The 27,950-nt window shown below is 33.1% G+C and overlaps 2 protein-coding genes across 4 annotated transcripts; one reads left to right on the forward strand and one right to left on the reverse strand.

Moving 5' to 3' along the window:
• Window positions 1-7,831: 7,831 nt before the first annotated feature.
• LOC144847541 (solute carrier family 45 member 3-like) lies at window positions 7,832-10,302 on the reverse strand. Its single transcript, XM_078703954.1, has 3 exons — window positions 9,122-10,302; window positions 8,539-8,804; window positions 7,832-8,076 (listed from the first exon to the last, which is right to left on the reverse strand). The coding sequence occupies exons 1-3, from the start codon at window positions 10,242-10,244 to the stop codon at window positions 7,861-7,863; spliced, it is 1,605 nt and encodes a 534-aa protein (XP_078560080.1). The 5' UTR covers window positions 10,245-10,302; the 3' UTR covers window positions 7,832-7,860.
• LOC144847539 (GRIP and coiled-coil domain-containing protein 1-like) lies at window positions 9,221-27,923 on the forward strand. 3 transcript variants are annotated; one of them, XM_078703951.1, is made up of 18 exons: window positions 9,221-9,237; window positions 13,217-13,367; window positions 14,466-14,611; window positions 15,706-15,858; window positions 18,065-18,283; window positions 19,908-19,957; window positions 20,058-20,199; window positions 21,006-21,187; window positions 21,451-21,644; window positions 22,161-22,303; window positions 23,115-23,231; window positions 23,832-23,912; window positions 24,216-24,349; window positions 24,846-24,972; window positions 25,619-25,780; window positions 25,938-25,981; window positions 26,281-26,410; window positions 27,140-27,923. In XM_078703951.1, exons 2-18 carry the CDS (start codon window positions 13,283-13,285, stop codon window positions 27,182-27,184), a joined length of 2,154 nt encoding a protein of 717 aa, XP_078560077.1. In that variant the 5' UTR covers window positions 9,221-9,237; window positions 13,217-13,282; the 3' UTR covers window positions 27,185-27,923. The 3 variants fall into 3 exon arrangements, with proteins under 3 accessions (XP_078560077.1, XP_078560076.1, XP_078560078.1); XM_078703950.1 differs by lacking the exon at window positions 9,221-9,237 and adding an exon at window positions 12,463-12,550; XM_078703952.1 differs by lacking the exons at window positions 9,221-9,237; window positions 25,938-25,981 and adding an exon at window positions 12,463-12,550 and having other exon boundaries at window positions 25,619-25,824.
• Window positions 27,924-27,950: the final 27 nt, after the last annotated feature.

Here is a 27,950-nt window from a genome sequence, read left to right on the forward strand (position 1 = left end):
GATATATATTTTTTAGGCAGTGACAATAAACTAAATAAATGTACCGGTATCCCTTAAAAAATCAATAAATAACAATACTAAATTGAATATTTCTACGTTCAAAACTTGAATTAAAATTGTTGTAAATTTAGTTTAAATAAAATGAATTATTATATATTGCTAGGCCCTGTTTGTTTGTTTTTGGTCCCGTGCAAACGCGACTCTACAGCTCACTATGTCGGTCGGTTAATCGGTCGGTCGGTAAATACTAACTCAAATTTGCGCACGTGACTGCAGCCATGTATATGGCCTTGTTTACATTTATGAAACGAATTATGATGATATTCTTGAAAACGCAAATTGAGATAGAACACCCACTATTAATATTCTATTTTTGTTCTCACTTTTCTAGACCATGGCTTGACTCCAATCATTCAATTAATTGACTATTATCATAGTTTTCAGACAAAGTTAATTCTTTATTTAGCATCTGTTTAGATTGTACAAGATCGTTTTCATCGTCCAATTATTGTCAAGTCCGTTTTTAGCATCATTCCCATTCAAGTGTCTGGTATTTTAATAACTATATTATTATTATTATTCATAATAATAATACATCGAGTGAACATCTTTTTACAGTCATTGTCAATCATCTCTGTACTCCCGCGGTGTTTGCAGAACATTTCACAATAGGCCTAGTTGTTGTTATTCATTTAATTTGCATTGTGGGAATTACGTGTCTTTGATTTTAAATGAAAGTTCCGTTGTGTAACCACCCACTGTACATGTACAAGGCAATAGATTACCTTGATGTTACGTAGGCCTGCATATTCCGTTGAAACTGACGGACCGGGCGCTATTACACTGTGGTACGCAACGTAAAGATGTAAGCGCAACACGAGTTGACCAATGATAACTAATCGACAGTACAATCGATTGCTCGTGATTGATCAAATTACTTGGGTTGCACTTCAGTCCTTGCGTGTGCCCTATTAGTGGGAACCAGGCTTTAAGACGAAACGTAGACGCAACGCAAGCGTGTTGACCAATGACAACCGACAGTTCGAATAATCCATCGCTTGTGATTGGTCGAACCACTTATGTTCCACTTCCTTCCTTGCGTTGCTCCTAGTGGGAACCAAGCTTTAAGGAGAATGACAATGCATGGGATGATGACATGATGATTATGATGATAGTGTTAGTGATGGTAATGACAGGAGGCCAGTATAATAATATGATGATGATCTCGCACTTATACGATTAAATTCTGTTTTGCCAGACCATTTTGAGATATGATAAAAAGATTCGCTGAAATTGTGTCATTGTTTGGACGATTATGACGACTATGATGCCTGTGCAGCGAAACAGTACCATGTTAACTTGATATTGCTGTAAATTGTTCAGAACTTTAACACAATCAATTAAAAAAAAATACTTTATTCACGATACGATAATTTAGAAAGTGTATCATAAGTGAAATCAAATTTACAAAAGAAAGCATTTGTATTATTTTTTTTTATTTGAAGATGAATACCATCTCTTTCTTTATTTGTTCATTGATAATGCGCATTTTATACAATGTTATTATTACTTCATCAAAATGAATCAAGGTTCTATTTATCCAATAATGCAGGGATTATTTCAGATTTAGTTAAATCATGTTTAATTTACATATTATTTTGAAGGAATCATGTCATGTTTAGTTTATAAAGGTATGTCTACACTATCAACAAGTGTGATATGCCTAAATATGGAGTGATGTTACATTATCATGTCCATATTTGGGCACATCACATTTTTTGTCACATAAAGTTTGATAGTGTAAACCGAGCTTAAAGTATTTTGGGTAAGCCTATATTTATTATAAATTAAATCCCCGGTAGTGGATAGTGAAAAGTATTTAGTTGGGCACGATCATGTTTTCAACTCCTTCCGACAAACGAAAATGACATGTTTAGGCTATTTAATTTATAGTATATTGTGGAATGGTGATCTTGCCCACTCGTTGGCTTAACGTTAATCTTGTTTATCAATAATATGACTAGTAGTAATGAGGATCATTAACGAATAATCTTGTTTAATCTTCTTAGATATATCTCCCTTTTATAGTAGATAACTTTTCATTAAATGATTCCGGCCACAATATATTATATTAGTAAATTTTATTGAGTATAGTTACCCCGACAAATCATAGAGGAACGGACTTATATTATGCAATGGTCTATCGCAAATTGCGCAGTTTACGGTTGGCCTACTACTCGCGAAGCAAGATTATAATTTTAATCAAAATCTGGCCTGATCCAAATCATTGATTGATTAATTTAATCAGACTAAATTAAAAGGGAGGAATTATTTAAAACAAATAGACTCTTCATAAACGGAAACAACAAATTGCATCACGGTTGTAGGCCTACACCAAAGGAGATTTTACTTCCCGGGATGAACCGTGCAGTGGTAATTTAAAACGACTATTTCCTTGGCATCGGAAAAGATGGTTCACCAGTACCCCAAAAGTCCGGGATAATTGAGCGCTGAACATTCTTTTAATGTTGGTGTCACTCACACTCGATGATCAAACCAGTTTACAAGTGAGAACTGAACCACTCGGAGCTATGCTGAACGAGTTGTAATAATATACAGTAGGACCTCTAGGGGACACCTTCGGGACCCAATAAAGTACCCTTTAATAGGAGTGTTTCCTGGGCCGTCATGTTAAAACATTTGCCAGAACGTTTCTTATTGTATAACTTACTAATAGTGTATTTCAGAATAAATACCGGTAATTGAAAAGGAAACAATAGTTAAAGACGACGAGATACATGATGACATGCTAAAATGATATAATAATTTATAAAACAAGGATAAATGTTTATTTTAATATGCAAGAGTTTCACAAACAACCCTTGGGAAGTATTATTGGATTACGCGGCTGGCATTGGAGCACGTACATGTGACGTTTCATCTGTAGGCCTACTTATGTGACGTCAACTGTGTGTGTGTCTTCTTGTCTTCGTTGTCTCTTCTTCCGAGGAAGCGTCGTGTCTGCGGTTGTGTCATCCGTGGGCCGTTTACCGTTACCTGGGTGGTGCGTATTTTGTTTAACCATATTAAGTGTTGATGACGCAGAACTGGTTTTGATTATTCATAACGCCCAAGCACCTACGTAACCTTTTAAAGGGCCCTGGATTGAGGGGATGGGAGAACTTATAGAAAACAAGGCAGTCGCGTGCTCAAGTTAGTGTTTACCGACCGACCGACCGACATAGTGAGCTGTAGAGTCGCGTTGCAAGCGACTAATAAATGGATAATGTCACCATAAAAGCTCTATAGGTTTATGAGAAATGCTATTTCTAGTAGAGAAATGTAAAATGTAAACTATTTCTAGTAGAGAAATGTAAAATGTAAACCAATGTGGGTGAACACCTGTCAAGATAGTAGCAATTTACAGGTAGACTTTTGAGAATTAAAGTTGGTGCTTATTCGAAGGGATGCTGTATTCGAGTTAAGTAGGCTAGGCGTATGCGCGATACAAATGGAAACTTTGACGCAAACCCGTGAGATAATGACGCAATCGAAACGCAACAATGATGCTCTTGCGTTGATTGAGAGAATGTGGGTTGTTGTAATTACAATTTTAGTTCGATTTTATAAATCCCATGTACTCACAACTATGGATATTTACGGCGGAAACAATCATAGTTTCCCATAAATTTACATTTACTACACAATAGGGAATTATATATCCAATTTTTGGATTAGACTTTTCTGGGAATTTTTACGGAATTATAATAAAAATGATTCATATTGTAATAATAGATCTGGACACCTTACATCGGTCTTCTGTATGACGTCAGAAAAAGTATTTGATTGATCTTTTTAAAGTTTCATTTATTCAAAAACACCCCCAAGATGGGAAAGAAAGAAATATATACATAATACATAAAAATGACAAACGTAAACAACAAAAAAGACAATCACAATTTACATAATAAATAAAAAAAATACATTCAAAACACCTTTGCTAAATTTAAGTTTAAATCTACAAAGAATGAAATTGTAATGTTATTATTGTATAATTGTTCATAATTATGCTAATTTATAATATTTAAAATGTAAACAAATTTGGTTAATGGCGCGACTGTTGGTATAGACTAATCCAACTCACCGTAAACCTTCACACTGGGATTAGTCTGAATAAGATCATAATATTTTTGTTAATTTAAAAATATACATTTAAAAGTAAACAAACATAGTATTTTCACCTTGACTGTTGGTTAATACTACACCAGACTAATTCAAGCCACTTTTCATCGTATAACTTCCGCACTTAGATTAGTCTGAAGAAGAAGATCAAAATGTTTTTATTAAATTATTAATTATTATAAATCTTCAGTAAAACCAACACAAGGTATTTACCCGTAGGAAGTTTTTGAAAACCTTGACTTATGGATGGATGTCCGTTACAAATATTTTATCTAATGCAAATTTTATCAGACGCGTTAGCAAGTTCACGGATATTTCTGTCAAGAGAGACACAGACACTTACTAATTTAGCCGACAGATACATTTTAACCATAATATTTACCATAACACGTGGAATACTCGCGTGTATATGCGCCACACATGTCATAAACCATGAGGGAAAATATTATCTATTTATTTATATATGTATTTATTTTTTATGTTGAAAGTTTGCGAGGTTTCAATCAATATACTTCGATCGTCCTAAAGAATTTGAGATTGTCCGCAAACCTTATAAATAAACAATATATTTTTGTATTCATGGATAACCTAAATGTATTGTAATATAGGCGGGGGTTCCGGTAAGGAGGAAAATATTATCTATTTATTCATATATTTATTTTTTATGTTGACAAAAAATTTGCGAAGTTTCGATCAATATACTTCGATCATCCTCAGGAGTGAGAATTCTAAATTCTTCAAACAATATTTATTTTTTCCGCCATGGATAACCTATACTTCATTATAATAGGCGCAGGGGTCCCAGTGAGGAGGGAGGGCAGCCGGCGGAGTCTGTCTCTGACAGAAAAGTTTACTAGTTTAAAAATAATTTCCTTTATAACGTGTAGACTATTGTTGTCTATTTGGCTTTATAGCGTACAATTTCAATCAGCTCATTTTTCATAATTCGTTTGCATGAATTCACTCACTTATCAAATCATCGCAACTATCATTTCTATCAAACCACCGTCCCAACTGACGTTTATAATATTCATTTACGGCGTTCTGAATGAAAGAAAAAGAAAAGCATTAGTAGGCAGGGAATTTTAAACGGGGAACGCTGCAAAAAATATATTTATATTAATCATCATGTAGATACTATTGTTAGTAAGGGTAACTCGGTATTTTTTTCATTTTTCACTGCAAAACCTTGGATAGCAAAACTAAATTTCATCTGTACATTTTCTTAGTTAGACCTTCTTTCGATTATTGTAGCACTATTTTTAATTCACTAAATGTTTAACCATCAGTTGTCATTTGCTTGTTGCCTTTTCCCTCTAAATACCGATCATTCGTTTACCTTTAATTTTAACCTTTTTTTGTAACCAATTTTTGCCATTTTGCCATGTTTTTTTGTGCCCGTTGTTTTTCGTCTTCTTGTTGTTCTTGTCGTTTCTGTGTTGTTTAAAAAAATCTATATATATATATATACAAATAATATTGTATCTTTTAAGGCATCCTGTTATAGGCCTTTGGCTGTTGGATGTGAATTAAAGTGAATGATCTTTCAAAAATAGATAAAAAAAAAAAAAAAAAAAAAATTCCATTCAAACGGGAACGCTACCCAGGCCTCTTTAAACATCTTAATTTCATTTTCATTTCAGTGGCATGTTCGTTATGGGGTAAAATTGCGTTGAAAAAAACACAAGACACATGTTGGAGCACAATATAGGTATGGACATTTATTGAATATTCTGTATATTAAATCATATACCAGTTATTGCACACAAATATGCTACTCTTCTGGACGTTGATGGCAGTATCTGGAAAATTGTTACACAACAAACAATTCTCTGTACCAAGATAAAAATCAAATTAATAAAATAAATTAATTATCTTAAATTAAAAGGACAGGTTATTCAAACATATTTTAGATCAATATCAAACTTTTAAACAATGTTAATGCACTTAAATCTGTAAATGTTTTCAATGATATTAAAAATATTATAAAATTATAAATAACAAAATTTATATTGAAAAAATATTTTAGATAAATAACAGATTACAGTATAAAAATACTACACATAAGTTTAAAATTGCAAGCAACGTCCAAAATATTAAAGAAAAGAAAATTAATGTTTAAATAATAAATATCTATGATATCAATGTAATCGTTTCTAAATTAATTAAGTCATTATCAAATCAAATGTAACAAGTAACAAAATTGTAAAAACTTTTAAAAAACTGCAAAACTGTACAATAGCAAACAGTATCTCACTTTGAAACTGAAGACCATTCTTCACAATCCTATTAATGAATGCAATAATTTCTATTTTTTGGGGGAAAAAAATACCACCCCATTTTACCTTTAATACATGAATTTGTTAAGTACTTTTGTATCCATTTCACTTATTGCTAGATTTAAACGAAGACCATAGAAGCAGTGGCAGATCCAGGAATTGTACAGGGGTATGTAGCTCTATCAATAAATTATTTTTTTTTTTTGGATGTGTAAAGATGATAAAATAATAACATATGTACTGTCTCTATTCTGAAACATTAAAAGAAAATGGTGTGAATTATATCTTATACCTAAAGATGGGATTATACTAGAAGATGGGATTGTACCTGAAGATGGGCTTATACCAGAAGATGGGCTTATATCAGAAGATGGGATTGTACCTCAAGATGGGATTGTACCTGAAGATGGGCTTATACCAGAAGATGGGCTTATATCAGAAGATGGGATTTTACCTGAAGATGGGCTTATACCAGAAGATGGTCTTATACCAGAAGATGGGATTATACCAGAAGATGGGATTGTACCTGAAGATGGGCTTATACCAGAAGATGGGCTTATACCTAAAGATGGGTTTATACCAGAAGATGGGCTTATACCAGAAGATGGGATTATACCAGAAGATGGGATTTGTACCTGAAGATGGGCTTATATCATAAGATGGGATTATACCAGAAGATGGGATTGTACCTGAAGATGGGATTATACCAGAAGATGGGCTTATACCTAAAGATGGGTTTATACCAGAAGATGGGATTGTACATGAAGATGGGCCTATACCAGAAGATGGGCTTATACCTAAAGATGGGTTTATACCAGAAGATGGGATTTTACCTGAAGATGGGCTTATACCAGAAGTCCAATAAAGTTATTATAATAAATAGTTTTATTAACAAAGTCTATAAAACAAATTTATAAAAATATTATTTCTTAACCTATTCTAAGAAAAATTTATAAATAAAATCATATAAAATTTAATATAAAATATAAAGCAAAATCTAATGACATAAATGTAAATATTTAAATGTTTAGAAAGAATACCGCTGCAAAGATTATCTTTTAAAAATACAGATTGTCTTAAAAAGGGAGTAATAATTTGATATATGTTGCACATGGATAGAAAAACTACTTTGAAGTAGCTTTGTGGCAAAGAGAAACGTAATTACGTAGCCATAACATCGGCAAGGGTTCGAGGCTCACTTGCTCCATGGTTCAGGTGGAAGAACAAGTCTTCTCGGATAAGCACTATAAGGCTAGCTATGTGCACTTTAAAGAACCTAGTACAGTACATCTTTCGAGACGAGTAGGAAGTTACCCCGGTGTACATAACTGGGCCCTTTGGGAGACCAATCTTTGACTGAAGAGGTCATCCAGTATAAATAAATATTACAAAACAAATTTTAAGAAAATTTAACGTTGAATACAAAAGTCAAACCAATGACACCAAAGATAAAAGAGCAAGCAATGTATGATGTTGTCGTTCCTGTCAATTCCACAATGACGCCGAAAAGAAATGACGCAACCACTTCCGCAAGGAAATATGCCCCATCAAGTAAGGCAATATCTGTACCTTTACGATTCAAAAGTTTTGAAGTATCAACATCAGAAAAGAAAACCTAGGGAAAAAAAGAGAATATCATACTATAATGATTGGTTCTTAAGAATGTTGTGCCCTAAAGGTTTTAAACTGAAACCTGGATTGAAATGACTATAGGGAGATTTAGATAAGTTAATTAATGAACTATTTTTTGACACTGTTTTGGTCAGATGAACGGTCTTTTGTCGCTGCAAATCGTATGCTCCTTAATTTGTAAAGGCAGTGTTCTGTTTTAGAGTATCTACTGTATATATTATAATACCCATTCCAGTTTTATTTATAATTGTGTAATTGTAGTTAGTTATATGAACATGAACATGCCATTTTAATGTCACATATTACTTTGACCAAAAATTGAAAAATTGAGCGGAAGTGATTAACTTTGTTAAAAATACAAAATGGCCTGTTCAAAGTCTGATTTTATTAATCTTCATTTTTCATGTTTTTTGGGGAAAATACATCTTTAAATCAAAGAGCTTACCTCTGGCTGTTCGTGATACATGGTTAAGACTGTGTAGGGTAAAGTAGTAACAACAACATTACCAAATCCAGTTAACGAAGCCAGGAAAATAACCACAGCAATGTTATCCAAGAATAAGATGAAGAAAGTTGCCATTGTAAACATGGCCATACCGAATACATAAACTGCTTTAGATCCATACATGTTGATTACATATTCCAGGGATGCCGAGAATATCATGGAAGTCACACTGTTGAGAAGCAAACCCCAACTGCCCATGCGTATGCCTACAAAAAAATAAAAGTTTTTGTTTTATTTTGGTTTTTAATTGTTTAATGTTTAGTTAATTTTTTTTTTAAATTCAAAGTTAATAGTGTAAAAGGTCTTTCACGCCTGTTCCGGCGTGGTTCGGGTCCAGCACGGGAAAATCAAATTGGACATCAATGTTTCATTGTCACACAGCTATACGTATATCAATTGCCATATAGACGCATGCAGCATCATAAAAAAACATTGATGTTTGATTTGATTTGTCGTCATCAGACCGGAACCGTGCCAGAACAGAAAGAAAACAAAAGAAACATGAAAAAAAGTTTTTTTTTACCTTCTTCATATAGATGATTATTAGCCGATTCTTTGGCAGCATCAGGGTTGCCATGATAGAGAGATTCTCCCATAAAATCAGTAAAGTACAGACGGAAGCCCATGATGCCAACACAGGTAAATAGATCGGCATACCACAGCTTCTTAAAGTTTACAGGCATAGAGGTATATGAATTATATGTGTCAAAAATGGTTATCTTTGTAATTGTCTGAGAAATTGTTTTTATAAATCTAAATACTTTAACTAGAGGTACCAGTAGCAAGGTAAAACATGAATATAATGTTAAATTTTCTTGAAAAGATTTTTGTATAGTGTTTGCAGGTGATACTATGTCCGTTTTGTAAGTATCATTCGGTAAAATGTCCAAATTGTTGTCGGTAGTTTTTGTAGAATTTTCTGTCAATAGAAGTGCTTGTTGCCCTTCATTTGCTGATGTAACACCGTTCGTATTTAATTTTTCAAATGGTGGATCAATTGCTATACAAATAGAAATAAGCATAGATATAATAAATATAACCACGAGAATAGCGAAAACAGCGAGTTCTTGATCTCCTACGTAAATGCCGAACGAATTATCCATCCAGTTGATTGACGTGATGAGATAACCGAGACATCCACCTAGACTCATCATTAACGAGAACATTGCAAAGCTTCGGTTGTATTGAGCTGCCGTCTTACAAGGATCTGACAACAGCGACTCAAGTGGCGTGTAGCACGCTTGTGAACTGAAATCAAGCAGGATGACGGATAAAGCCATTATGCTCAACTCGGCAGAATGCTTGGATATTGGAATTACGTGGGTCATTCCATGCGCTATTTTATTTCCGTTAGGAATGAATATAAGTGATAATAAGGTTATTGCACAAAGTAGTAGGATGAATGGTTTTCGTCTTCCGAATCTTGAGGTACATTTGTCGCTCATCACGCCCATTACTGGAACACAGAACAGGGCAATGAGTGGTCCTATAGCCATAACAACACTCATGCCACTTTCTGAGAAGCCAGCCTCCAGTAGCATTGGTGGAAGGTAACTGAAGGCTGCTGAGGTGCATAGTTCTAGGCTGCATGTTATTAAGTTTAAAACTATCAAATAGCTCAACCCAAATCTGAGGTCAATCGTCATCGTACTAGAAAACTAGTCAAAGTGACCCATCTTTAGTTTTGTCCATTCTTTTTTATTACCTGGAGAATAAAAAAATAGATGATGTATTACCTTTTATTTGCAATTTAAAAATTTGGGAAATATACCTGATGTACGATGACATTTTGTGGATTTCATGACCATGAAAAAAACATAATGAGGAAGTTGAAACAATTAACAAAGCTATTGAACAGTAAAAGCTGAAGCGAAAAGGATGTCTATGGCCTCAGTATTGCAGGGATGTACAGAATTTATACTTTGAACCATTTTCTAAATCCTTATCAAATATCACTATATTTGTATTAATTATCTATGATAAACATTATCAAGTCAAACTGTGAATTACAAGCTAACACAATGCTGCCGATAAACTATTTTATAGTTAAATATTTGGTCAAAGGATTTATTACACTTTCTCTACAAATAAACCTCATCCACTGAGCTTCAGTTTGTATTGATGAGGGGGTTTGGTGAGATATTTGCAACTGGCTTGTTCTGGGGTGTGTATATCGTGCAGGATCCCTGCATGGTTTTTATGACTTTGTATAAAGCTAGGCCTACAGAGTGCCTGCTATGTGGCGACTAACTAGGCAGGATTTCCAGGCTATCCTCCTGACCTTGACCACCACTCCATGGTCCCACTGATGGGCTAACTTAATAACTAAGCACATAAGCCTTTTGTTAGTATGTTAGATCTTACAGTCTAACAAGGTTTCCAATTAGGATAAGTCTATTATAACTGTATAAACATAATTGCTAATATAGAAGTATTACTATGCGTTTTCAGACAGTTTGGAAGATTTGACACATCATCAATGCACACCGAAACGTGTTTTTTTCTTTGGTATAATGTAAACATTCAAGACAAAAAGGATAAATGTCATGCTTGACTGACCTCAGCGTTGGGCGCCGCGCGCGGCTGAAATTTAATAATAATATACGAAACTGCTTTTCAAAAAGCACTTAATTAAAACCCTTCCCTTTTAGTGTACGATTAAGATTGAACAGAATGAAAATCATAAAACAAGATCTTTTAAAACATGGATTGGTTTTTTATTTATTTTTTTACGTCAAAAAGTCGAGTGGCCTTTTTTGATTGGTAAGAAATATTATGATTATTGTACAAGAAAGTTTTAAATATGACAAGGCCACCCAAAAGGCCAACAGAAATATTTAAAAGAAATTGTTTACTTTTATGATAACTGTATCCTCCTATGGAAACACATTTTTGTGTCAAAAAGTTGAAAGATAAGCGGTTGACAAATAAAAAAAATGGGTTATATTACTTTAAAAATATATAGATAGACTAAATAAATTGTCGTCACTAAAGTAAACATGAGTAAAATGAATAATTCCTCATGATATAAGCCTTCCAATCCTGCTACTGCAGTCTTTCAGTTTCAATTTTCAGCTGTTGTCCTATTGAAAACGTGTTACCGTAAATCTTCTAATTGTAACCCTGGGTTATTAGGTCTTTGATTGTTTGTTAGGGTGGGTTACTATTAAAAGCGGGTTTACTATTATTAGAGTAGTGGGTTACTATTACTAATCTTAAATTAGGCACCTGAAAATAGTAACCCACCCCCAACTTTTCCGGTCAGACATAAAAAACAGTACGAATAAACAAATTTGGTTGAATAACTTTATTTTTTAAACTCAAAAACACTCAGTCTTTCCCCACTCCCGAGATCAACATGCATTATCTCCTTATTTTCAAAATACGGCTGCATCATAAACAATCAATCATTTTGTCAATAGTTTTGTGACTCTAATAGTAACCCCCATGATTGGTTACTATTAGAGGAGTGGGTTATTATTATAGAACTTATAAGGTGGGTTACTATATCAGAAGTGGGGTTACTATTAGAAAGGGGGTTACTATTAGAAGGGGGGTTACTATTAGAATATTTACGGTATGTAGGCTTTATGCATAATATGCGCTTTAATTTTTTAGTCTAAAATTAAGTAGACCCCGACTCTAAAAGAGTAAAAGGCGGCCGACCAATATAAAATCAGTTTAACTTTGAGATTAGGCCTCTTTCAGTTTTTGTAAATTCATCAGTGAAACACACGTGGCACACGCAGCTTGTAAAGGTGTGTTTAAAACGAATAAGTAAAGTATACATTATAATATTAATGTTCAAAAAAAAACTTGTTGGGAGCCCAGAGTTTTGTTCTTTGAGGAGTGCATTGAAAATGAGGGCGGTGTTTATATTGACGTGTCGTGTTTTTATTTTGACAGCGTAAAAATAGGAGAATGTTTTGACAAAACTAACGTCTTTTAATAGGTAAAATTGTATTGTTTTAACTGATATTAACGTGTTATGATGTACCGTTGTGTTTTTTTGAAAATGTATAATGTTTACCTATTCATAAATAGTGTTTATAAATGCTAGGCCTCGTGTACAAACAACTTGCAACCTCCTCACTTCTTTCTCTCAGGCCGCCGCGGCGGTGGTCTTCTGCACAATAAGTACTAAGCTTAAGCCTAGCCTATGAGTATGAGCCTCCTGAAAAATTGGCAACAAACTGAAAAATGTGATGCCAATCAGAGTTTGATTTATTTAGGAAGAAATATATGTGGCAGCACAGAAGACAATTTCCATTATAACCTCTCCACAAACAAAGCAAAGTATACAGTACATATCATTCAAACAAAAGGAACAGCCAAATTGTTGCATACATTTTACACTACAATCGATTACACCATAGACTATATGTAGAAATCTTTACTATTGATAGATGACTAAAAGCTACAATGTCGAAATTGAGCAACTATTGATGCAGTTTCCTCCAACTCATATTCTACATATACATATTTCCCCTCATCTCTCTCTGATTGAAGAATACATACAATAATACTGTACGCTATTGTTAGTTTATTGCATGTCATTCATTAACTAAAGATTTTAGAGACATCACATTAATTTTATATAAATAATCATTTTCTTCAGATTCTCATAAAAAATGGATAGATTCAGCACAAAGATGTTATAGTAATAAATAAATAATATTTGAAGATGAATCGAACAACGAGAAAAGAACTTTTAGATACGATTGACAAGCAGCAAGATCAACTAACTCGATGTGAAGGTAGACTTAGAGGTATGTATGATTTATCTGTTATGAGTAGAAATCAATATCCAAGGGTGATTGGTGTGCATTCTTCCCCCTCCTAAATGGTGTTCATCCTTCCAGTCCTTTTTTATTAAATAAATGGCCTATATCCTTTAAGAAAAAACAGACCATCATAAAATTACTATGTAATTTGACGTAGATAGCTTTTTGCGAATGATAACATTTTGAAATAATGGATATACAGTTAGTTACTTAAAAAATACTAATGCAGAGTTCTCAACTTGCTATAATAAATTATGGACATTCTGTAATATTACTTGCCAACCCTGGCAATGTGCTATTTAGATGCGAAATTATTGTGGATTTGTTTGTTAACTTACAGTAGTAGTTTAGAAAGGAACAAAACTACATTATGTTTATACAGTAATATGAAGGTCGGTTTTCTTTGGGTTTGACAGGAAATTAAATGCATCTTTTTTCAAACTGTGTCCCCAAGGAATCCAACCCAGTACAGAATTCACCTGCTTCTAATGACGACAGGATGTCCATAAGACACTTTCCTTACTGTTTCTAGAATTAATTACTAACTTACTGTTTGGTTTCTTCTATTTGCGACGAGAATAACATTGTGTGCCCACAGTTCTCCTTGAACTTAATATGAACTTATTAAAATTGAAACAAATATCTACTAAGCTGTCAACTAATAGTATTAATAAATGTAAATAGATGTAAATAAATGTTTATGTAGATAGAGTTGTTCTGAGTTGCAGCTAAGTAGTTTAGGAGCTTGGCTACCTAATGCAGAGTCTTTGGTGCAAGTCCTGTCTTATTCTCAAGACATTTAATAAGCAACTATAAAATCCTCCTTGTTGTTTGATTTGTCTATGTAGAGCATGTCATGTCATTATTTGATGAAATAAAGAAATAAGATATGATGAATCATGATAATTTATTCATTAGTGATTTGGCTAATTAATGATGGTGCTTTTAAACCAAAAAGTTGATTGATTGATTTATGTTATAATTACCAGCTCTTACAATTTCTGGGCCATAATTAGGATGACATTAAAATGAAATTTGATTTGATACTAATGGCCTACAAATTAATAATTGATTTATTTTCAGATGTTGTTAAAGCATACAAAGGGTTGTTGAAAGAGAAAGAGGCATTAGAGGCTGGTGTGAATGCACTTACATCAAAAGAACCTGAAGGTTTAAAGAATCAAGAGAAAGATGAAAATGATTTAGATAATGATTCCACCAATAACAAGGTTTGTAAACAAGTGCATGGCATTCATTTCAATTTTAACCCAACAACATGTAGCTGTTCTAATATTAGTATGTTTCACCATTCATTGGGATGTTGTGGTTTTTAATTATAGTTGAATAATTATAGGTCTAATTAATCCTCTCCTGACTCAATCTCTGAACACCTGAACTTTCACCCACATTAATCCTCTCCTGACTCCATTTCTAAGCATCCAAACTTTTACCCACATTAATCCTCTCCTGACTCCATTTCTGAGCACCCAAACTTTCACCCACATTAATCCTCTCTTGACTCCATTTCTGAGCACCCAAACTTTCACCCACATTAATCCTCTCCTGACTCCATTTCTAAGCATCCAAACTTTCACCTACATTAATCCTCTCCTGACTCCATTTCTGAGCACCCAAACTTTCACCCACATCAATCCTCCCCTGACTCCATTTCTGAGCACCTGAACTTTCACCCACATTAATCCTCTCCTGACTCCATTTCTGAGCACCTAAACCTTCACCCACATCAATCCTCCCCTGACTCCATTTCTGAGCACCTGAACTTTCACCCACATTAATCCTCTCCTGACTCCATTTCTGAGCACCCAAACTTTCACTCACATTAATCCTCTCCTGAATCTATTTCTGAACACCCAAACTTTCACCCACATTGATCCTCTCCTGAATCTATTTCTGAACACCCAAACTTTCACCCACATTAATCCTCTCCTGAATCTATTTCTGAGCACCCAAACTTTCACCCAAATTAATCTTCTCCTGACTCCATTTTTGAGCACCCAAACTTTCACCCACATTAATCCTCTTTTAACTCAATCTCTGAACACCTGAACTTTCACCCACATTAATCCTCTCCTGACTCTATTTCTGAGCACCCAAACTTTCACCGAAAATTAATCCTCTCCTGACTCCATCTCTGAGCACCCAAACTTTCACCCACATCAATCCTCTCCTGACTCCATTTCTGAGCACCCAAACTTACACCCAAATTAAGTTAAGTCCATTCTAATCCTTGCTCTATCTCAAGTTCTGGAAAAACAAACCTAATGATTAATGATGATATAAATAAATTGATTGAATATTTTAGGAGTCAAGTGAGGAGCAAAGGTCTACAAAGACCAAGGATGAAGTACAACAACTACAGCAACAGATAATTACTCTGACCAACTCATTAGCAACTGTAACAGCTCAAAAATCCAAGATGGAGGCTAGTTTTCAAGCAGACAAAAAAAGTTTAAGGGTATGTTTAGTAATTACTGCCTTGGTCGTAAGTTACAAGTAAAAGTAAGTTTGAACGGGACCTTAGGTTTGGAAGGCAAGCATATTAACCACCAAGCTATTGCTCCACAATGACCTTCCGAATTTTCAGGTTACATTATTTGTGATAGTGTTATGTTCGTGACTCAATAACCTTTTCAATTACAGTACCAAAGTTGTCCCTTCTTAACCTGTACTATCTGAAATAACAATAAATATATACAGGTAGGTTTTTCTCCGAAATCAAAAGATTAAGATTTGATACCAAGTGCAACATTTACCACATTGTTTTTGAAAAAAAATAAGGGAAAATGTATTTGGCATTAAGAAATAGTATGTCTGAAATTTAACATTCTTTTCTGTGGTGGAAACAAAATATTGAATGAATTAGGTTATGATTAATAAAGTACACCTTAACCATGTCGCAATGTTATGAAGACGAGAAAATGAGTTTAATATTAAGGAACGGTCTGTTAACAGATTTATATTTCCCCTGGTGAATACAAATTTCACATTCTGTTGAATAAAAACATGAAGGTGGGCACAAGATAAGATAAAGTACATCCCATACAACAATGTTTTAAACATAAACAGAGTTTAATATCACACTACGGTCATTCTATGAAATTATCTTTTCCCTGGTGTAAACTAAAATACCGTCTGCATAATAAAAAGGTTGATTGGACAAATTATTAGATAAAGTACAACCTAATTAATGTTGCAGTGTTATCTGACCCAAAATAAGTAACTTCAAACAAAAAATGTTTTATTAAAAATAGAAAGTAGTCGAACATTTAATTGTAAAAAAGTATCTGCTCAGTGCTAAGAAATTAAGAAGAAATTATTGTATGTAAATAATTAGATGTTTGTTTTATTATATTCTCCTCAATTGAATTTTCGAGTAGGTCTTCTACTGACTAGCAACAGGGCAGCACCTACCAGAATGGCCAGTAAACTGGGGTGATTCAGTAAACTGAAAGAAACACTAGGTTCTTTAAAGTGTACACAGGACCTCCAGTTTTAATTTTGTTATCCGAGAAAACTTATTCTACCAACAAACAATGGTCGAGAAGAGCCTTGAACCAGTGCCATTTTTATGGCTACAGTCTACGTGCGCCCCTGCTTTAACTGCTCAGCCACTTTTACCCACACATACCACAATGTTGAAGAAAAAAATACTTAGAAATAGCCAATTATCATTCTAAGAAATGATGGCTCAAGGTTCTTTACAAAGATGTTTTGAATATAAGACAAATTGTTTTTATTAATTTCAATAACTGTCAGCAACAACTAACTGCATTGTCATCTATGTAATGTCTTGAGACATGTGTGTGGTCTGTTTTTAGAAAAACCACATTTCCCCAGGTCTAACATGATGTGTTAACTACCGCTTCCAAGTATGTTTTTTTGATAATTTTAATTAATGTGATAAATTTAGATCATTACATTTAGTATTAGTAACATACATGTGGCAGGATTGAGACTAGACTTATTTTTGGTTATCATGTGATGTGTTTTACAACATTAGGATGTAAATGCAGAAAGTAAAAATAAAACATTGTTTCTTTTGAAAGGAAATCGTAACTATTTTTAGAAAACAGAAACTAGTACATAAAATAACAAATAGTGGAACTTGTTGAGTCATTGCAAAATATTATTACAAATCTATTACAAGTTATAGAATTAATATTAATAATAATATTATGGATTTACATCAAATGAATTGAAAAGCCTAATTAAAAACATTGAATAAATGCGAACCAACACAAGTTAAGCAAAGGGTCAATAGTTTGGGAACAATATCATTTTCAGAAATTTCTTTAAAAGTTGAACATTTTGCAATACATACTGTACATTTCTATCATGCAAAAGAGTTCTTTCCCACCCCTTAAATATTTTAATAATATAGCGCATATAAGCAAGTTCTCAATGTGCTGCACATTATTATCCCAGTCATTTTTTGAACCATATGAAATCATACTCCCATAACAATGCAGCTAGTAATCAGTGCAAAATTGTGTCTTGTTCTAACCTGTACTCATTTTATACACCTGGGTGGAGAGAGGCAAATAAATAATGAAATGAAAGTATCTTGCCTAAGGATTTAAGCAAACGTCCAACACACTGCGCCACATGTGCTCAATTATGATTTTTTGTTTTGTAATTCCTTTTGTACTTTTGATTTATAGGAGGATAATGAATCAAAAACAGCAACAATTGTTGAAATAACAGAGGAACTCAATAAAACACGGGTTGAATTAACTAAACAGTTAGATGATGCTAAAGCAAGACTTCGTTGCCAACAAAACGAACGAGAACAGGAACACATCGACCATGCCGTGATGCTCCGTGAGCTCCAAACTCTTCTAGCACAAGAACGAACAGAAAAAGAAAGACTCGAACATATGGTAAATGCTTGGTTATACAGTCAACTCTCCCAATACGGGACACCTTTGCTCTGGCCTAATTTGTCTGGTTTTCTGGAAAGTCTGGTATTCAAAATGTGTATTTAATGGTAAACATGAATTTGGGACTTTTTGGACCTCTGGTCTGGTTTTGGGAGAGTCCAGTATTGGGAGAGTTGACTGTATTAGGATTTTTTATTTATCATCATTCGTTTTCATCCTAGTATAAAGAGGCCATTTATTTATAATACAGCTTAGTTATTTTGTGATTTATTTGTTATTTATAATACATTAAAAAACATATTGTTTGTATTAAATACACTTTCATCTTATTATACAGAAAGCAGTACATTTGAAAACATAGTGTGACGTACATATAGTTCCCAGTAGACAAGGGAACAACTAAACACTTTATATAATGCTTAATAATACTGTAATTCAATAAAGTATGTCACTCATAAATTCCAACTGTAACATCTGTAACTGTGTTTCATCTTTTTCAGAGTTCACCCAAAATGTCTTTGACATAATTTTTTTTTATTGCATAAGTTGTGCTGCCGGATTTCCAAGAAATAAATAACACTATTTTTTTAGTAATACCCACGATATTCTTAGCGCCCTCTATTTTAACTAGTGAACGTGACATTTTCCGTACAAATGACAAATTCTTAGAAGCCTTTCGTGCCCAGCTATAATGTGACACAGATTCATCTTGTTTGAATACACCACAAATGTCCCTAGTGTGTCTTGTCAACATCATGCCCTTTCAATTTTCTTCCATTTCCAAGTTTTTCAAATTTAAAATCAAGTGATCCTACCCACCAAAGTTGTGGCTTCTCCCTGCTCTATCAATGATAGGCAGGTGAATGTTCTTTAGTTGTGGCTTCTCCTTGCTCTATCAATGTTAGGCAGGTGAATGTTCTTTATTGACCTGTGTTGTTATGTTGTCTTAAAGGTGTGTTTTCTTCACCAATACTATACTATAATAGTAATTGTTCCCTTGTTGAAGATCTTGAATTTATGTTTGTCACCTTTGAGAAGGATAGTAAACTTATACTTATCCTTGACAAGTTGCCTAAATATATAAAAACAAACAAGTACTATACCTCCAGGTAAATGGTTGGCCTATTTATTTATTCTATTTAATCTTTCAAACCATTACAGTAGTAATGTAAATTATTATAATTATTAAAACTCATTTTTTTCATCTTTGAATATTGTGTTTTCAGTAGGCACTTTTTGAAACAGTGCCTCCTTCATTTGTTTTTGTATATTGAAAGAAAATATATTTGTTTATGAATGAAAGAAATAAATGTCATTTTGATTGATTGATATGCAACATAAGCAATCATTTCAAAATTATTCTGTTGTAGTAAAATACTGCAGTAGCTACATTTCTTTACTGCAGTAATGTAATAATGATTTTATTTCATGAGCCACAGCAATAAACAGTGTATATGGTTATTCAAAAAAAATAATTGCATATGCAGGGTAAAACTTCAACATGTAGTAACTGCAGTAGCATAATTTTTGACATGGTCAAAGTGATGTAATAATTGGAACACATAAGAAGTATTTAATAGTTTAGAAATTGTTTTTCAAATAGTTGTATTCTAATTGATTCTAGGTTGAAGTATTAGAAGATGAAACAGCCAGGCAAAGAAATACACCAAACAGGTAAATAAAACAATAATAATTTAACTCTGCTACTGTGCAACCTTAAACCCTTAGAAGACAACTTACACTTGTAAGCGTTAAATATCATATTTTATTGTAGAACTAATGAATACGAGAAAACAGTAAAACGATTATCAGATGAACTAGGTGTTGTTCGTGCTAAGTTAAGAGAGACTGAACTCGGTGCTTCCAAACCGTCACCTATGCTTCTACATCTCCAACGAGAAATGGCTGAAATGAAGGTAATTGTTTTATGGCAAATGTACAATTGCTTAATCTTTTGCTCCAGATATTCAAATATAAAGCTTTGTCTATGCTATCAAACATGTGACAAGAAAATGTGATGTGCCCATATATAGACATGATGATGTCATATGACTACCATATTTAGGCATATCACTACCATATTTGGGCACATCACACTTTTTTTGTCAAACTAGTTTGATAGTGTAGACAGAGCTTTAGATAAGATGCAGAGCTCCTCTTGACCACCTAAGCCGACTTCGAATTGTGTGTTTTTGGAGCAAAATTCCGAGAGACTTCGAGTATGTACAGTTGTGTATCTTAATATTTCTGATAAGTACTTTAAGTGCTGTGTGCATTTGGTTGATGCTATATGCTATAGACCCTTCTGTATGCATCAAGACATTACCATATAAATCATCATTCGTACGATTCTGTATCTGTAGTCTTATCCAGTGTATTTGTTTGTCCATCATTTCTTATTACTTATTCTTGAGAAACACCCAAGTGTCTCCGGAACTGTAGTAACTTCATTCACATCAACAATAAACCTTGGTGTGTCCACAATGAGTTTTACAAGTGGAGTGCATTTAAGTGTTCAACCCCAGTGTTTAAACTCTGGAGTAGTTTGATTTTTTAAAATTCATGTTAAATAAAACACTAGTGTTGACTCCATGGTGTGTACAAAATCGTTAAAGCGGTAATATACATTATTTTCTTGATCAGTATCTTGATATACTCCTATCCACTTAAATTCTTCATAACTATTTTAGTTCATTCCCAAAGATCTTCTTTTCTCTTATAGGCACAGCACAGAATGCAAGTGGAGTTAGAACAGCAGAAGTCAAAAGAAGCACAGGAACAAGTGAAACGCACTGCATCAATGGAGGAACAACGAGTGGCTGGGTTAGAGGCTAAACTCTCAGAACTCTCTGATGTCGTCGGAAACTACTCCAGAGTTCGACAACAGGATCAGCTGGCTATACAGTAAGTTGATTACTAGAAAATAATTATAACTTTATAATACAGTCAACTCTTCCCATACCAGACTCTCTGAAAACCAAAAAATCTCCCAATACCAGACTTTTCTTTGGGACCAAAATGTCCCAAATTCTATTTTACCATTGAACACACATTCTGAATACCAGAATTTCTGGAAAATCAGACATATTGGTATTGGGAAAGTTGACTGTAATAATAACTATTTGTTATTTCAGTGTATATTATTATAAGAAATTACGTAATTTCAGGCGATTAAAAGAGAGAATTACCCAGCTAGATTTGGAGAATACAGCCTTGGCACGAGCAGCCAATAAGAGTGAGAAGATGGGTGATGACCTAGATGAAACAGCCAGTGTCCCAGAGATATTGGAGCGAATAACCAAGTATAAAGGACTCATGAAACTGGCTTATCAGAGAGAAGAAAAACCTGTTGATGTTGATGGCAAGTAGTTTTTATTATGTGACTCTTTGAACAGTTTATAATGGTTTATCAAGCGGACATACTGAAATGATTTTATCATCTTGTTATTTGTTGTAATAAAGGTAAAGGTAAAGGTATTCATAATAGATCTGAGGTCACCACTCAATCAGCCATCTTTTAAACATGGCTAACATGTATTGGCATACAGGGGTAGCCCCATCTCTTCTAAAAGACTGGGTTCTTGTAAGAGCACATGAGGCAAATGTGTACACCTTACATCCAGTTTAATTTCTTTATCCGACAAGACTTGTTCTACAACCAGAACTGTTGTCTAAGAGTCCTTGAACCTGTTATCATTGCTGTTGTTTTCGGTGCCTTAAATGTGAATTACTTGATAATTGTCAAAGTGGTGTACTGTAGACTGTAATTCTAGTGTGTTGTTCTTAGGGGTTTTTCTAGAATGAAATAAAATGATATACTGTATAAAGATTACAACATTACTTGTAGAACTACAACTGAAACATGCTTCTTTTTTAGAAATCTGTAATATAGATGACTACTCAAGTTTGGATAGTCAAAATCAGCATCATGCATGTCAACAGGAACTGAAACAGCTTAAGGATGAATTTGAAAGGTATAAGATGAGAGCACAGAGTGTACTGAAGAGTAAAAATACCAGGGTTAGTATACAACAACAAAAACCACCACTTTTAATATAATCTCTGTTACGCTCTGTCTACACTATCAATTATGTGATATAAAAAAATGTGATGTGACCATATATGGACTTGATGATGTCATATCACTACCATATTTGGGTACATCACTACCATAGTTGGGCATATCAAACTTTTTTTGTCAAACTAATTTGATAGTGTAGACAGAGCTTTAGGCTTGGTTCTCACTTGGAAGCAACACAACGACGTAGGAACAACCAAAGTTGAGGTGACCAATCACAATCGGATGATCCATCACATTGTGATTGGTCAGTGGTATTTATATTTTAATTGAAACTTATGCACATTTTTTATTCCTCCTCTCTTGTGATTTTCCTCTCTTTAAACACTATGCAGAATACATTCAATTATTTATGAACCAATATTATTGTGATATTTTTTATTTAGTAATTCCAGTTTTAGAAGCTTGTGGATGATTGTGAAAAACTATATATAGATTATTGTACAATCTATTTAAGGTTAAAAACAATTGTCAATTCTAAATAATAGCTGTATGTGGCCATTTAGTACCTATACAACATCAATGTTTCTTCTTTCTCTAAGCTGCGAGTAACTTGTCAATTACATTTTAAAACTATTTAATAATTTATCGTGCTTATCAACTAAGTCTCATTTGAGGCATAGGTAGTGGAGTTGAAAGAGTTACAACCCTGACACTAGGTCAGGATTAAACCCCGGACCTTGAGATTGGAAGGCAAGCATGTTAACCACCAAGCTACAGCTCCACTACAACATTTTTCTTCATCTCTTGTAGGACACCACAAGCAATATGGAGATAGATGGTCTGCAGACACAGCTAAGTGACATGAAAGACAGGATTGTGGTGCTAAGACAACAACTAGATGACCAAGAGGATGAACATAAAAACAAGGTAAACCGAGGTGTAAAAACAAATCTTAGTGATTACTGATCATTACATATTCATAATCAAAATCGTAATCTTCAGCAACATCACCAACATAATCATTATCCCATCATCACACTATTCAATCAATCTTTTATTTCGGAATCTCTGGTCCATAGAAAGTAAAATTACAAATAAATTTTTTTTTGACTAATTACTACAAGATGACGTGATCTCATCTCAGGATGGCATTCCACCTGGAGAGCATCTTTGACTTATATACATATACTTATATATATAAATCCAAAGACAAATTACTGAAAAAATGACAATGCTGTGGGTATCAGTGGCTGGATCGCAATGGAGATACAAAAAAAAAGCGAAAAGCTAAATCAAAATGATAAAGTAAAACAGCCAGAAAAGTTAGCAGACCTTTCGGGCAACAATATATATATGTAATTGTTGAGACTAAACATTTTTACTGGAATTAAGTCCAGACATCAGGCTATATATCAATTTTCTTAAAAATTCATAAAAAGAAGGAATTCTACATTTCGTAAACTGACTTATTTATGTTGCCATCCTTAGTAGTAAGTAAGTAAATACCAAAAAGTGATTTGTTTGCAGATATTAAAGATGGAGGCTGCAATGAAAAAGATAAAAGATGGCCACAAATCTGAAATATCCCAAGCTCAGTATGAATTTAAGGTTGGAATCACAACTATTACTATTTCTTTAAAATAAAAAATAACATGTTTATTTTTAAACACAATTTTTAGTTTCAAATCCTTCTGTATTATATATGTGGATTAAGAGCCAGAGGATTTCTTTTATTTTTAATTTACTATCCATCTTTGTGCTCTCAAGATTTAGTGGTCAATTTGCATGCTGCCAGGTGTGGAGAGTGTGGGTTGTTGTTCTACTCAAGAAGAACTTGTTATAAAGTTGTTATTAACTGTTCTATTGTATTAAGACTACTTAAACTAATTGTTTAATTGATTTATAATTTAGCAAAGATCGGCCGAGATGGAGCAGCAGATTCACAAACAGCGTGATCGCACACTTGCCTTGCTCTCAGATAAAGATAAGGAAATTGAAAACTTAAAGCAACAACTTCATCCACATAATATTCCACCTTTCCAAAGGTAATCCTAGAATTATTTTATAGGCATGTATTTAAAGCCAATATTGATTGCCTGGATTTGGATGATTTATATTGGGATGATTACATTATATACATTTAGTATAGTGCCTTTTTATACTACGATTTACAATTCAAGTTACAATTTGAAAATAGGTTTTAAGATTCAATTTCAATAATTTAATTTCATTTCGATCCTCAAAGTAGTTTGTGTGATAATTCCACCAATATGAGCCAATACAGCTTTTTATGTTCCATCTCTGAAAATGTAATCCAGCTTTTCTGATAGAAGCTGTCATAATTACAACTTCAGGTTCAACTCTCCTCCGAGGGATACTCTGTATATAGGTAGTAGGTCTTTTAAGTAATTTGGACCTCCACCCAGCACAAGACGATGATTCAATATATAATATGTATAGATTAAAATATTTCAATATATTTAACAAAGTTACTTATGCTGGGTAATCGGATATTGACGTATAATTGTTTTCTATATACAGTGATGCAAGCCCGTCTTCCAGATCTTCCAGTGTATTTACAGATAATGATGATGAGCATGATGATCCACATGCTGTTCAAGCTGAAGCCACTGTCACACAGCTGCATAACAGACAGTCAGCTGCACTAGTGAGTCTTAAGCTTTTCTCAATTGCAAACACAAAATATCGGTATCCTTATTGTCAAAAAAATAATAAAGTATAACAGCGTCAATCGGTTGAACTGGTATTTAGATAGGTTAAAAAAAGTCATGCACACGAAATAATACAAAATATAAAAAGTAAAAAATGGACCGCCATATGACTAGCACCCAAGTTTCATTCATGTGTTTGCCCACCACCACATAGAAGACAGTAGAAGAACCAGGACTATCCCCTTATTGAAAATTCTGTTTACAAACTCTATAATTTCAGTTATATATAAAAGAAATACATTTTTAGGTATATCCTTACTTGCAAGTCAAAGAGATGTCAGGAATTCAAATAAAAAAAACATTAATAGTTTGCTACATAAATCAGTTGAATCCATCATATGACTCCAGTTGCACATGTAGTTTTAATAGCAAATTTATAAAAGTGTCTATAGCTTGTTTTAAATAAGATTTCTCACTCTTTACAAGGATCTAAATCTGAAGCCTATATCTAACATCAGATGTCCAAACTAACCAGCATTACATCTATGACTGGATGACTTGTTGGGTGCAAGAACGCTAGTTGACCATACCCAGTACTGTCTTGATTAACAAACTAATGTTTATATGGTTATAATTTTGCAGATGAAGGGTGTTGGAACAGCTTCGTTACTGCACTATGCAGAAGAACAGTCAAGAAAAGAGGTTGAATTGACGATTATTAAGAGAAAGAAGTTAGAACTAGAAACAGCCTTACGACAACTACAGGAGAAACATGCTGCAAGTCAGGAGACCCACCAAAACGAGGTGGGGAAATTGAAAGAAGAAGTGCAAAAATGGAAACGAAATCGGTATGATATACTTATAGAGTATTAAATAGATCAAAATAACTTACCTCACCTTAATGACTTCGTCATGTGTTACAATGAAACATGATAAAAGTCAGGAGACCCACCAAAATGAGGTGGAGAAATTGAAAGAAGAAGTGCAAAAATGGAAACGAAATCGGTATGATATATGTGCAGAGTATTAAATAGATAAATTACATTGCCTTAAGCTCTGTCTACACTATCAACCTTTATGTGACATAAAATATGATGTCATATCACTACCATATTGGGCACATCACACTTTTGATAGTGTAGACAGATCTTTAGTGAAAAGATCATGTGTTACAACAATACAAGATATAAGTTGATAGGTAAATGATAATAATTCATTAAATTCCATTTCATAGTAGATTGATAGATTTTATTCTCATAATTATTTTTCTTGAGTAATACGTTTTGAAATTTTTATTGACACAGGTCTAGAGAAGGCACGAACCTAGAGTATTTAAAGAATGTTGTGTTGGGCTATATACAAACAGATGATTTCTCCAGTAAACAAAGTTTGCTCCATGTCATCGCTACAATTCTACATTTTAGTCCCAAAGAGGTAAGTCAGTTTGAGAAAAGATTAGAATTGTCAAGAATAAATTTGCAAGATTAAAGTAGTCAAGAATAAAATTTTCAAGAGTAAAATTGTCAAGATTAAAATTGTCAAGTCTAAAATTGTTAAGAATAAAATTGTCAGGATTAAAATTGTCTGGAGTAAAATTGCCAAGATTAAAATTGTCACAAGTAAAAGTTAAAGAGTAAAATTGTCAAGATTAAAATTTCAAGAGTAAAATTGTCAAGAGTAAAATTGTCAAGATTAAAATTGTCAAGAGTAAAATTGTCAAGAGTAAAATTGTCAAGATTAAAATTTCAAGAATAAAATTATTGAAGAGCAAAATTATCGAAGAGTAACATTTTCAAGAGTAAAAGGTAAGATCAAGTTGCTGTAATTGAATGCTATTGTTGCACTATAAATTAAACTACACATTCATATTCAGAAGTCTTGTAAACCTATTAATCGTATATGGTAGAGTCCTTGGTTAGAGGACAATTAAACTACATTCACACTTATCCCTTTCACAGAACTGATGATGGAGCTGTTTTGTTAAATAATGGAAAATCCTATAGAGAATTATATTATATAGTATTATAGGATTATACTTGGATTACTTTACCAATGTAAACAAACAAATGTGTGTGTATGAATTTAGTCTAAAGTAGGAAGGTGGGGTTATAGTCAAATATGTTTATTACTATACTTTTAAAATCAAATTTGTTTATTTTTCAGGTTGATAATGTAACTAAGAAATTGGCAGCAGGCTGGTGGGGCTAATAATATACAGTACAAGATATATAACTTATGTAAAACTTTATCTAATGTCCTTACTGTTTTGTTTTTGAAAGATTGGCATTAAAATATTATATTTATATAACTTACTTATTGCTTATTCAGCATTATTTATCATTTGAATATTTGTTTTTAATTACCTAATTTGGATTTTCTTTGAGCATTGATACTGTAATTGATTTTAATTAAGATGAAATTTGGGACCATTCTATTTTAAATTGTTAATATCTATAAAAAATATAAATCACATTTTGTATCAGATTTAGACAAAAACTCTTTCGGTGACATGGAAATGTTATGATAGTTTCAAATGGTACTTATTGGTTTATCTTTACACAGGGTGCTAGGAAGAAGATCTCGCGTTATAATATTATAAGTTATTGTATAATTCATCATAAATTATCTAAAGTTTTAATATTTGATTAGCTATTTTATGGACTGTAGTAATATATAATTTAATTGTGAAACGAGCAGGAGGGACTCGGATGGTCTTTTTTGAAGGCTCACCGCCTAAATATTGTACTATACCCTGTGTAAACGCTTGTAAAGAATCTCAACCATTAGTCGACAGATTCGCTGATATACTCAACATCAATCAACAATATTATTCTGAAATATATGTTTCAATTTTGTTTTTGTTCTTGTTGAACTTAAAGAGTACTCTTGTTAAATCCATTGAATTATTTATTTTTTAATAAAGTGTATCTAAGGATAATAAAGTGTATTATGGTTTTAACTGTTTTTTAACGAC

The sequence above is a fragment of the Antedon bifida genome, chromosome 7 (genome assembly GCF_963402885.1).
Source record: "Antedon bifida chromosome 7, ecAntBifi1.1, whole genome shotgun sequence".
Taxonomy (NCBI): domain Eukaryota; kingdom Metazoa; phylum Echinodermata; class Crinoidea; order Comatulida; family Antedonidae; genus Antedon; species Antedon bifida.